This window comes from Phaenicophaeus curvirostris, chromosome 12 (genome assembly GCF_032191515.1).
Source record: "Phaenicophaeus curvirostris isolate KB17595 chromosome 12, BPBGC_Pcur_1.0, whole genome shotgun sequence".
Taxonomy (NCBI): domain Eukaryota; kingdom Metazoa; phylum Chordata; class Aves; order Cuculiformes; family Cuculidae; genus Phaenicophaeus; species Phaenicophaeus curvirostris.
The window spans coordinates 6,732,185-6,745,224 of NC_091403.1; the positions used below are offsets into that span (position 1 = coordinate 6,732,185).

At 40.9% G+C, this 13,040-nt stretch overlaps 1 protein-coding gene across 2 annotated transcripts in view; it reads right to left on the bottom strand.

Annotated features, from left to right (window-relative positions):
* HOMER2 (homer scaffold protein 2) overlaps nt 1-13,040 on the bottom strand; it is a 324,814-nt gene that overhangs the window by 278,155 nt on the left and 33,619 nt on the right. For both annotated transcript variants that reach the window (XR_011338307.1, XM_069867011.1), the window contains exon 3: nt 6,005-6,136. Coding sequence is in view for 1 of the 2 variants with exons in the window: in XM_069867011.1 (XP_069723112.1) it covers nt 6,005-6,136 (132 nt within the window). In the remaining variant the exon portion in view is untranslated. The remainder of the gene's footprint in view (nt 1-6,004; nt 6,137-13,040) is intronic.

The window sequence follows — 13,040 nt, forward strand, 5'->3', positions numbered from 1 at the left end:
AAACTTGAAATGTTAGAAAGGAATGACTTATTACAAGTAAAAATACAAATAGATGTATTTTATCACACAGCTTGTGAATTAAAGGCTTGCCTCAGATAATTCGGAAAACTTATGACAAATTTGTACATGAAATCATGAAAAAGCCATCATATTTTACAGTCAAGGAATGGGAAGAATCATTATCCGCTTACTAATCTCATCTTCTATCTTTTAGTTTTACAGCAGGTACTTAGTATTCTCTCTGTAAGGGACTACAAAGATTGATAAAACAAATCTTCTCCAACTGATCTAAGAGAAATCTGGATTTATATACGGAGGCACCTGTGTTTTGTAAAACACATGCAAATGGAAATTTCCAACAAACACACATACATCATTCTTAAACACCATGCATGAGCACATTCTCACAACCAAGAGAAATTTTGGGTGTAGACTAGGATCCGTGATGATGCTTATGAATGAAGATTGATCTCTTGAATCCAACTGTTTTCTATACAACAGCTGAAGCTGCATATGCAAAGCAGGTGCTCTCGGATGGCAGCAGTTGCTATCTGATCTCATATGCAATCACCACATGCACAAATGACTTGATTACCTTTGTAAAGCTATAAAGATCATCAGGAACATCTACATTATATTTTCACCTTAAGTGATTTAACTCCAACTTTACACAAAACGTATCTCCTGCTGTGACAAAACCACTGTAACAAATGGGTTATTTCTAAAATATTGTACCAACAGTAAGTTCTACACTCAGGTTTCTTGCAAATAGTAAAGGGTCTCATTTGAGTCTCTCATTTACAATAAATCTTTATGGGCAAGTATGAAAAATTTATGAGGGTTCTTCACAGATTATATGAAATATGAAAAGACAAAAAGAATTGGAAGTGATCTATCAAATTTTATTTCTGCAGCTATCTTCATAAAGCACACAGGAGACTGCTGTGAAAAATTATGTGAGCTGAGAAAAAAAAAGGACATTTTTCAACACTTCCATAATAAAAAATTGTACATGACTGAGCAGAGCAAACCCTCAATATAAGACTGATAATGATCTCATTGCATGATAGAGCTCAGTCATGTCTCTAGTTTACCAACACATGTATTTAACATATTTGCTTTTACAAACAGGTATCAAAAACTGAATTTTCCTGACATCTTAGTGACAGATCTTCAGCTTTAAAAGTCAAAATATCACCTTCATTTTCATCTTCATTACAAACTTAAAGACGGCTGTAATGGAAACAGTGATGAAATACTGTCTTTGGTATCTGTTCACCCTATATGCTTGGGAACAGTCAGTCCATAAAGACTTAGTTCTGCTGCTGTTTCTATTTTATTCTTAGCTAATTGGTACCTAATAGATTTTACTAACAGTCTATTTTTGAAAGCTACAGAGGATCACTTGGCTTGTTATGAAGTTAAAGCCTTTCACTTGATTACCCAACGCAACGGGGACAGCCCAAACTCGTGCAGCATTACCAACGCTAATTTCTACAGCAATAGACCAGACATTCCTGAAGCTACAAAGCTCCTGAGGCCGCCTGCGAGAGTGACGGCATGGCCACAGTCTCTAATCACTGGCAGAAATCAGAGTGATGCTTTCTCTTCAGTTCTTCTGTCCCAAACACAACTTCATTGATATTAAAACATCATGTTGCCACCACCAGGATCTAAGTAAACTTCCAGCTATCAAACTACTGCAACAACACAGAGTGCTTTTCAAATATGGAATTCCTAGTCAAAAAGTGAAATAGTCTTCTATTTAGAAAATGAAAACTTGGTAAATATGGCATCGAGGGGCAATCTGTGTATAAATACCTAACACAAATTTTAAAAGTTATCATATTCCTCCATCTATCTTCACTCCCTTCATCTTCCCTTTCCTCCACCCTTGTTCTCCACCCAAGTTCCCCAAAATTAGTAAAAAAGACTGGAGTAGGAGAAACACCAGCTAAACACCACTCCAACAGTCCATCATGGATTATATGACATGCCTTCCCACGCTGTAGGAAGCTGTGAGGCCAAGCTGCAATATGGAAAAGATTTGCAGCTACGAACGCTTGTGAAGGCTTTTAGTCTAAGGCTGCTGCAGCCCACGAGCTCTGGTTTGATTATGAGTCTTGGCCAGTGAGATGTAATGGGGACTCAAAGATGCTACTGTGCCTATCACAAATTATTTAGAGGCTGTTCAAATCTGCAGCCAGCTTGTCACCTGGAGAAAAAAAATAAATGTATAGATATATAAAACAGACCATCTTAACATTTTCTACATTAAAAAGCATTATTTTGTATGCATAAATTTTAAGCTCCTGATCTGGCATAATATTTTATGTCTCCTACTGTCAAACTGTGCCAGTGTCAGATGAAACAGCTGCTCCCACCCAAAGCAGTCTCATAAATTTTTCATCGGCCTCTCAGTTCGCAGCAGGGTGGCTGATGCGATGGGTGCCGTGACCCACAACGCACGTGTGGTTTTGTGTGGGTTTCTCTGGTTGAGCCCTCAGTAGCAGGCAGATTGGCAGCAAACAAGGCTATTTACTCCAGCAAGTGGCTGGTAATTTGCTGTAGCACAGCCAGGGCGCTGCCAGCACTGATGCAGGTTGGACTGGGGGGTCCGTGCTGCATGCTGGGGGCAGGATCTGCTCCAAGGTTTCTCCCCTGTGACACAGTGCCTGGCACATACCACACACATGATGAACACGCATGCACAGAAAGAAAGTCCAGTGTTGCCCACACGTAACAAAACGATGTGCAAAGCCTGGGTTTACTGGTTTTCTCACCTATGCTCCTAACTACCTCCAGCTCCTCGGAGAGCACATCAGCACCGAAGCACCTTCAATGATAGCAGAAATTTTACTTATCTTCTTCACGTGCAAAACACATCACTACTTTTACAGCACCAGCCCTGCCTCTTCATCACACCCAGGCACACCAGCAATTCTCTTTCAATTCTTGTTTCCATTTGGCCGTAGCAAAGTTTCAATAACTTCTTGAAACCTTTTACAGGCACAGAGTGGGAAGGGGGTAAAGGAGGGTCTGGAGTTCTGCAAGAGGAGGAAAAGGACCCTGAGCAGGACATGAGCTTGCATTCTCCCAATCAGTGTGAACAGTAATTAGGCTACTAGGTCACTGAATGCAGTTTTCATTAATGGCTCATATTTAATTTGAACTGCTTTTCCCTGTAGGTAAGGATTAATGCTTAAGTATCTCGAGAGAAGGAGAAGAGGCAACATCTTTTATTAGGCCAACCAATATACTTAAAAACATAGATGTTTTTAGATATGTTAAGCTCTTCTCAAGTCTCATTATTCTTTATTGTTTTCAGTAGACATTTTTGAGCTTTATTTATTTATTTATTTATTTATTTATTTTCAGTCAGGGCTATTGAACTTTGGTTAAGAGGTGTTTTAGTGTGCCCGGTCAGCTCCTGACTAAAAGCTTCAATTACTTCCAGTAAAACTGGAAAGCTTTAATTTATATCTTTTATAAGAGTATAATATCATCAACATAAAATGAAACTTGATTTTACTATTCCCAATACATTTAGACATCTGTAATCTCTCCACCATCTCTGATCTTTTGTACTAATAGTCCAATAATTAAACTGAGGAGCATGGATGGTAAGGGATTTCTTTGTCCCATTACTTTGCACGGTGGTAATAAACCAGGTTTTCTAATATTTTCCAGCTAGATAACTGTCAGACTTTTTTTTTTTTTTAGTTCATCTTGACCCACTTTGAGAAGTGCTCCCCTTAAGTTCCCCTTCAATATACTAACAAGAAAAAGTCTTCCTGCTGAGCTGGGAAGCTTTTCCTGCAAGTAGGAGGCTGTGTTGTTGGTAATGGGCTCTTCAGTAGATCTGCAGTGCAAACAGATACGCAAATCGATCTGGAGAGAAGCACACCTGGTGCCCAAGCTCCTTTGTTCATAGGTGTTTCCACACTGCCTCTAGTCCAGACACGTGCATGTTAAAGAGCTCTTTCTGATACCAGTGTAAGTTTTATTTGAAGTACATCTTTGGTAGAGAATATGTTAATATCTCTCTGATTAGGGTGCAAGGACCTCCAAATGTACCTTGTGCCTCACTACACCTCTTATCTCCTGCACCAGCTTCAGCATCACACGGCTCCATGTGTGACGTATGTTTAACCCCAGTCAGCAGTGAGGTACCGTGTGGTCACTCATCACGTTGCAGAGGTGCAAATTCAGTAATCTGGGATTAAAAACTACTACCCAAAGGTGACAGTTCTTTTATTTGGAGGTGGTTGAGTCACCTTCCCTGGAGGTGTTTAAGGGACAGGTGGACAAGGTGCTGAGGGGCATGGTTTGGTATTTGCTAGGAATGGTTGGACTCAATGATCGGATGGGTCTTTTCCAACCTGGTGATTCTATGATTCTATATCATGCTTATCTGTTACTAAAAACAAACCATTCCCCTCGATCCATTTTAATCCTGCCATATTTCCATATTACTTAATTAACTACCATAAACACATCTTAGCCACGAGAGTGGAGAATATGCATAGGTGAAATAAGCAGTCCTCTGCACTTGGGTAAGCATCATAAAACATAACCAGCTCTAGAACCTTAGTTCCAGAAAACAGTTGTGTGGCCTTAGCATCCCATAAGAGCAGATGATTGCCATGGCACCTTTACGGACAACCCAAGTCCAAAACTAATTTAATGTGAAAAGTAAAACATGCTTTATCTTTAAGAAATACTTGCAAAAAAAGCAGTTGTCCGGAAACTGCAGAACCACAGTATGACAGATTCAGGAAAACAAATTCCTATAACAATTCAGTTGATGGAAAGGTCCTCCTTCTACTGCAATGGTCTGCCTTTGCTATTTTAGAGACTACAAGAAATACCCTGTTCTCCTGATTCTTTTCATATCGGAGCACACAAGAGGACAGCAACATAAGAGACCATGTGCCCTGCCCAAGGACACAATGTTGAGTTAACAGACAAAATCCAGTGCCAAGCAGCCATGCTTCAAGTGTCAACCTATGTGTTAAATAAGAAGATGTTTTTTTACTGCATGAACAAACAAACATCTCAGCTTTTGATGAGCACTTGGGGAGACCACTAATCTAATGGCAAAGGAAATATTGTAAACTACTGGTTATCCATGAAAAGAGGCAACTCTAGACTTTACAAGCCTGCTGTTGTAGCTAATCCCTGATCCAGGGAAGTGTTGCATTAATACCAAATCCATGTTTGGGGTGCAGCTCTGAGACACAGTTCTGACAGCAAACCTGGCATGAGACCTCCCCAGCTACTCATCCTCCACCTCTGCTGTAACTCATCACCTCCTTCTCAGGTCTGTGATAAAGCCACTTTGAGTCAGGGCTGCAAATATCATTACTGAGCCTAAATGTCCAAAATGCAGTATTATTTTAAACCAGATCAGTTTACTGAGCCTGCTGAGAGCAGCCCCACCAACAGTGGTATCTGTAAAACCGGAGTACCAGCAAGACCCAGGGACCGACACCTGCTACATCTCAGTTAACTATCAAGTTAGCAAGTCATCAAAACATGTTTCTGAGGCTGGGACAGCAACTCTCTTCTTTCAGACACATTAGGCAGCCCTAATGCCAACAATTCTGCCATATCAGTGGTTCTCTCTGGTTTTGGTGCCACTTTCAACTGAAATAAGCACACAGGGCAGGGAGATACCAAAAAATACTTCAGAGTTCAGGTTGTTTCTGTAAACACCTGAAAACAAAAATGTTTTCAGCCACACTGGGCAAGATACCATTGAGACAACCTCACTAGTACCATTGACAGTGCCCAGATCTGATTTAGAGTTTTGACCGCAAAGTTTGTAATATTGCCTGCTTCTGTATATAGAGGCACCGGGTAATTATAGGAGAAGGGCAGCTTGCACAGATGAAGAGGACTTGCAGAAGCACGCACCTCAGGAAAGACCAGATGGGTATACACAGTTCTTCATTTATAAGAAACAAGACAGTCTTTGCAGAAATCCAGTGAGCCTCAGTACCTTTGTCAGCTGCTGCTCCGAGGGAAAACCCAAACCAAACACGGTATTTGCTCTGCTGTCCGCCCACTGGCCAAACTTCTGCGACGTTTTCGTGAAGGTCATGTTAGGTGTGATTGTGCTGTTTATGATCACCTGTTTAAAAACAGATCAAAAATTAATTAAAATGTAGAAGCCACATTGGAAATGCATATCCTAGCAACGACAGGATCCTATCAGCCAAAGCAGTTGGCAGTCTAAATTGGGAAATTGTTGCATTCAGGTGAGTTTTTCCCCAAAACGAAACAGTTTATATCTTGCCTTACTTCCTGCAGGAATTTTGATGTTTTTCTTCTTTTTCCAAAGCACTATCATGGTCCTGCAGTTAAACATCACTGCAGGAACTCCACCGAACTCAAAGCAAGAGCAGGTTTAGGAGCTATGAAATTACCCTGGCAGAAATGTAGATGTAAAATCCTCTTTTTTCAGCATTACAAAGGCACGTGGCTACTCCCACCACCCTGCCAGGCACCTGGGATGGCCTGAGACCTACAAGCAGGGTGTCCACCAGCAACACCTGCCCTCAGACTGGAAAATCAAAGGGATATTTCTGCATTTCTCCATTTAGCCTTGGGACTGGATGGAGGCAGGATGCCAGAGACATGTCAGAAATTAAAAAACAGAACAAAACAAAAGGAAAGGAGAAACTGATAGCTTAATAGTGAGCTTAACGCAAGAGGATTCTGAAGTACAGCACCAACAATGCACACACAGCACCAAACGTGGGCCTCTTCAAGATAAATATTCTGCCACTTCATGCCACTTAGCTAATGTCTGCTCGGCCACCCACCACCTTCAAAGGAAGAGTTGTTCTCGTAATTAAAGAAATAGCCAACAAGAAGGTGGCTGTTGGGATGAGGTCTCTAAGGAACTCAGTGGAACAAGCATCAAATGTAATCTTGTAAAGAGGAATGAGAAATATATCAGTTCATTATCAAATACCTTAACTTTATTTTCAAGATACATCATCATATGAATCTAGAGGCTCCTCCCCCTGGAAATTAATTCATGTACAATGTTCTTTCTGCTAAAAGAATAGGAGCTTTCTTTAGTAACATGCACCATCCTTTACAATATGCAAATTGCACAGTAATTAAGCCAAATCTGTGGGACAGTTTAATTAACATGATCAGGAAGTATCCTGGCAACATAATTTACTACATATTCCAAGCAGCTTTTTCCCTAAGCTATCATTTACATTTAGCAAAAGGTGTGAATTAAACTTACCAGAGAAAGATCACAACTTGCCTGTGTCCCCTCCCTGACTTCTGACCTCTGTGCTGATGCTTTTATTTGCTTTCTTAGGAATTGCTCAGCTTCAGTGATCTTTTTGCATCACACCTTTCAAATAAACAGACCGTTGTCTGCCACTAAAACTGTCACCAAAAGGATCAAACCAGAGAAAGGCCAGGTGGCTGGCACCCGTGAACTTGTTTTTTGTGGAATAAACAGGACAAGAAAGGTGGAGGTGACTCTGCAACCAGCGCTGGCCAACACGCACCCCGCAAACACCAGCCTTCAGGGTCGAAATATCTTTTTGAACATCTGGTTGACAGGCAAGAGGTATAAGCATATAAGCAAAGCTGCCCAGATGTGCCCTCCTCCAGCTATGTCACACAACAGAAATGCAGCCAATATAAAATCTAAGTGTGATTTGAGAGACTTAAAAGAAAATCGAAGATTTTATGTATGGTTTTAACAATGTAAAAGGAGTATGATGATATGAGGACTGCATGATGCAGAGAGTCACAAGAACAGGAGGAAAATCTACCAACAACCCAGAAAAATCAGGATGCTTTCCAAAAAACTTTAAGGAAAGTGCTATATGTATATTCCTTCTTTAAAAATCTTACATCAGACAGTTGAACTACTTACAAGTGTTTAGCTTCTCAAGTTACAGAATTTATTTTCGAAGCTATGAAACACCTAGAAATTTCAAGCGATAAAAAGTATTATTTCAGTCCTACTGTGCCTATCAAATTAGACATCTGTGGGAAAAAACTAATAAAACGACCGGTTTTATTGAAGGCAAAAGCTTAACTCACTGAAAGCAGATTCTGAGAAGAAAAAAAATTCTTCCATGCCTCCTACAATAACCATTGAGTAAATACAAATATATAAAAAGCACATCAAAGATGTAGTTTAGACCTCAGTCCAATATTATCAAAGATGTGATAAAAGGAATAAGGAAGCCTGGAAACTGTAAACAAAGAAGCAGCGTATTGAGCAATGAAATGCAGTACATTAGCTTAGCACCTTAGAGATTATTTTTTTTCTATAGCCAGTATAGAATCCATGAAAAGGTTGTGGTGATCACACACCTTCAAGAAACTGACAGTTCATCTGTTAAATTTATAACAGGCTGCAATTAGTGAAACTGCCTAGAAGTTGGTTCTACCGTTTTTACCTTAAATTCCCCTCTGGCAGGCAGGCACTTCAGAAATGCTGCATTCCTACACAGAAGTGAAAACCTAAATAGAAGCTTAGGAGATTAAGTCAGAGCTCACGGAAACTGCTCAGAGGAGTTGGATGCGGGTACATTGCACTTATCAACCTGGTCTTCCTCCCCATCCTCACTCCATCACGCTCGCAGGAAGACGCTGGAACATTAAACTTTTGGCACCTTAGCCTGTACATTCACTTCCATGTAAATCTGGTCACCTCTTCACAGCAGAGACACTACGTTGGCCAAGGATCAACTATGTTGGTTGTACTTAGGAGAAAGAAAGAACATTATGATTTAGAAGAATGATGGAAAGCAAGGCTTGCAAGTGCTCCTGCCAGCTAATCCAGCCTAGACCCCCTCCCAAGGCTGGCTCACCCTTGGCTACGAGACCAGAAGGAAAGTACTCCTCACTACTCCTCCATCTCCCAGTCAGAACATCTCCAGCCAGGCTGGAAGGCAGAGGAAGCGTTTGTAGCCACCACAGCAGGAAAGTTCAAACAAACTGGGAAAATTTTCTTTTTTTTGATGAAAGGGTGAGCCAGAATTTTCAGTTTCAAAGGAAGAAGGAGGTGAGAGGATGGGCAGAGAAGGCAAAGGACATATCTGAAACCTGTAGTAGCAGGATGAGTCCATGGGCTCTTTTTCAGCCCAAACTGCATTCCAGTAATATAATTCGGTAAGAAAAGGCCACTTATCAATTCAAATGGGCTCTTACAAAATAACTTTGCTTTTGGCCCTCGTGCATGTAACAAGCACACAGCGCAATTCCAGCTGCATCAGAAAATGGAATAAACCTCCATACTTTCATCCAGGATAACGGATTTAAAAGACAAACTATTCTCTAATCAAATGCAATCAATACCTAAGTGGTTAAAGAGTCCTCCCTAAAGAGAAAGGCAAAGAGGAGCATAATATAGTAAGGACCTTACAGAATAATAAACTCATTCATCATGTTGACTGAGTCGTCTACACGGAATTAGGAAAAAAACCACCTGCTTTTGCTCTCATCTACATGCAAGTGTATCAGATGTCAAACATTCCTGATACATCTGCGTAAGTCAAACAAAATCTCATACTTATTTCACTTCCTTTGGGAGGAAAACAATCCTGGCAAATCTAAATTTTTATTTGAAGATGACACAGAATAATGTTCTCAGTACACAGTAACGCTACATCAACCAGAAATTATTCCAAACATTTAGAGACACACCGGGTATATTTGTCAGATAAAAGTGAATGCAAATAAGCTGGCGTAGAGCAGAACATTCATAGACCGTAACACACCCACCTCGCTGCCTTCCCATGGCGAGAAACTGCAGAATAAATCAAGCAGGGAGAGGTCACAAGATGACCTGAGTGTGTAGAAGGAAAAAAAAATGTATTGGCAGCTCATGCTGCTCACAATATACGAGCAGTGCCCATATATACAGCTGACATCTCTTTTAGCAGATGCTTTGAGTACTTAGGGGGTTCACTTCTCACCCCCCCCCATCACAACAGCATACAAAAGGGGAAAAGCCAATGTGACTCCTGAAAATGTATTTTCCCAAAGAGGAGGAGGGCCAACGCGCCACCAGGAATTGGCCAGGACGCTTCCTCTGATGAGACACCTGCCAAAGGAGTCAATGAGGCAACACAGCCAGCCCTGTCACAGGCTTCTCTACCTGGGAAAAGACTGAAATTACGGCTGTGAAATAGCCAACCAGTATATTAGCCAACGTATTCTGGAATGATGTTAAATTAAAATAGAAAAGAGGCCCTTATTCTGGGGCAAGACAGCCAGATTAAGAATTATTCTGGAATCTCCCCTTTAAATTCACATCACTTGTTACTCTGAAGTAACCTCACCTCCAGAAAAGCCCCAAGGCTTACGGCCATAGAATCTACTTATTAAGAAGTCACTACCTTACAAACCCCATTTCATTTTCACACCTCTGAATATGCGCTTTCCAGTTTGCAGGCCTTGTGAAATTTCATTTCCCCAACCTACCAGGCTGTTAATCTTCAGTAGAGATGTATCTCAGTCTAAAAAGAGAACTGAAGAGGGAAAGAAGCTGCTAATCCTCTGGCCACAGCTACCACAGGCTCAGCAGGTTCTTCCAGCTCATCAAGACAACATGAATCAGGAGGGTTTGTCACACTGGATGTGGAGATGAGAAAGGGATGGATTTGTCAAGAAATCCTCCTTCGGCCCCAGATGTTCAGCAAATTCCCTTGTGGAATTAACCCACCCACGTTTCCATGATTGGCATTATCCTTTGCCATCTACCATCCTTCCTACCTATGCTGAGAGCTTCTAGATGTACAGATCTGTTCACCAATATTTCACTGGTGATAAACCATCTCAGTTTTAGTTCAGCACACACACACACACATACAATGTTAATCAAGACAGTGCTATGAAAGGGGAAAAAAGAGAGTCCCTTCCCAAGGTCACCTAACCGAGCAAAGCAGGAGCAGCACAAAGATGCTCACAGCAGCATAAGAACTTGGGTATGAAAGAAAGAACAGGTTTTAGCCAAAACGGTGAACCTGCAATGCAGGAGGGTTAATTATAGCTGTCTTACAAATCAGAGCCCGCAGACGTGATCAAACCTTTCTCCCTTCCCTTCCTGCTAATTCTTTTTAGAAGGTCCTTAAAAAAAATAAAATAAAAGCCCTGGAAAACTAAAAGTAGTAATGGCACTCGTTCTATCTTTGCTTTACCTGCTGCACCTGAACTAATTAGAATAGGAGCACTGTAAACATACATTAAGAGCAGCATTGGGTTCCTCCTGCTCTGCTCCATCGCTTGTGCACATCAGGGTGGGCAGAGCACAAGGCAAACAATAGTTGGCAGGACATCTACTACGAGACTCTTGATCTGGTTACTCATCGTTTTATCCCTACAGTGCTAGTAAGCCTGGATGGCTACTGTTTTTCAAGAGTTTCTGTTCTACGCAGTTAACCAGAACAGTAGCTGTTTCACCCATCAATGGACTCCAAAAACTTCCACAGCTACATCATGTATTTCTGCAGGAGATGGGAGTGGAAAGGGAGACACAGTAATTCCTCTGCACTCTGCAAAGAGGAAGATGTCAGGATGCCTTTCAAGCCACAGAGGACTTGGTGCAGTTTGAAGCATTCACTTCTCAACCTGAGCTCCTTCTGAGAAAGGAGACTCACCTTTTATGGATAAAGTAGCTCACATGCTGCTGTTTGCTTTAAGGGGAAAAAGGCCATTTCTACAGTTCCGCATAGCTTTTTTTTAATCTTGCATCACCTCGTGTCCCCAGGATAATTCAGTGAATGACAATGTTCATTTTTAACCCCAAAAGCCAACAAATCAAACAAAAAAACATACAGCTCATGTCCTCCTTCATGAAAATAAAGGTAAAAATAGCCCCTCTCTCCAATAAAAGTACTAATAACTGTTTTTCCTCTGGTAAAATATTTCTGTTGTAAAGCCCTCACTGAGAATCTGTCTAAATGCAACGGAAGTGGGTTCATGATTATGTGAATTCTATTAAGTAAATCTCCTGCTACACCTACTCCACTGCACTCTTTTTCTTCCCAAGGTAATTAACATCTCTGCAGAGCTGGCTTCCCACCTCCTCCGCCCAGTCTAAATCTCTAAAATCTCCTATTTTTGCTTTGACATCTGACTAGATTTTTTTTTTTTCCTTTTAGGCACAGCACACACATCCACCCACCCACACAATCCAAAGCACCAGCAGCTGTTTCATGAAGCAAACCTAGAGCAAGGATTTTCAAACCCTCTATGCTAGAACAAATTGTCACCCAGGAATTTCATGCAACATTTTATAAAATATATAAACTACGATGCTTGTGTGTTATTTTCACATGAGAAACAACATTCCTAAATTCTCAGAGACAGGGAGATGAAAGAGTGGAGACTGTTTTTTATCTAATGACTAAAAATGGGATGAAGGAGAATATTGCTTTACCTACAGTTAGATACAATTGAAAATAAACCCCATTGATATATCACATTCATGCTTTGGATGACTTAATAAAAGCACTTAGGCTTTGTGTAGATTACAATTACATACCTATACAAATCATTTAAGCACTGAACATCTTCTGCATCCCTCAAGCTGTACGACAACAGATTCACTTAAACTTGAAGGTCCCTTTGTAGAAGTCAGAAACAAGATGGCCATGTGGCATCATTGAAGACTCCTGCCCCTACTCTTTAACAACCTACACACCCCAGGGATTGGTCAGCAGTGGGATAACTTATTGCTTCTTCTCTAAAATCTGGAAAAACTACCCCTTGGCATAAGGGCAGGTGCATTAGTTTTAGAAGATGTTAGGATCTACTTGGTGTCTCCTAAAGCACCTCAAAAGTGGTCACTGCTAGATGACAATCAAGGGCAACCATGTCTAGCAACATTTGGGAGCAATACACTAACGTAACCAAAGATACAAATTATCTGTGAGATACTACAATATGAAATATCAGTCCTTCTGCATCTTCAGAAATGCCTCATCTCTTATTTTGCTGTTAGAAAATGAAGCTAGGTGGAGGTTAGCTGGGGCTCATGTGATCAC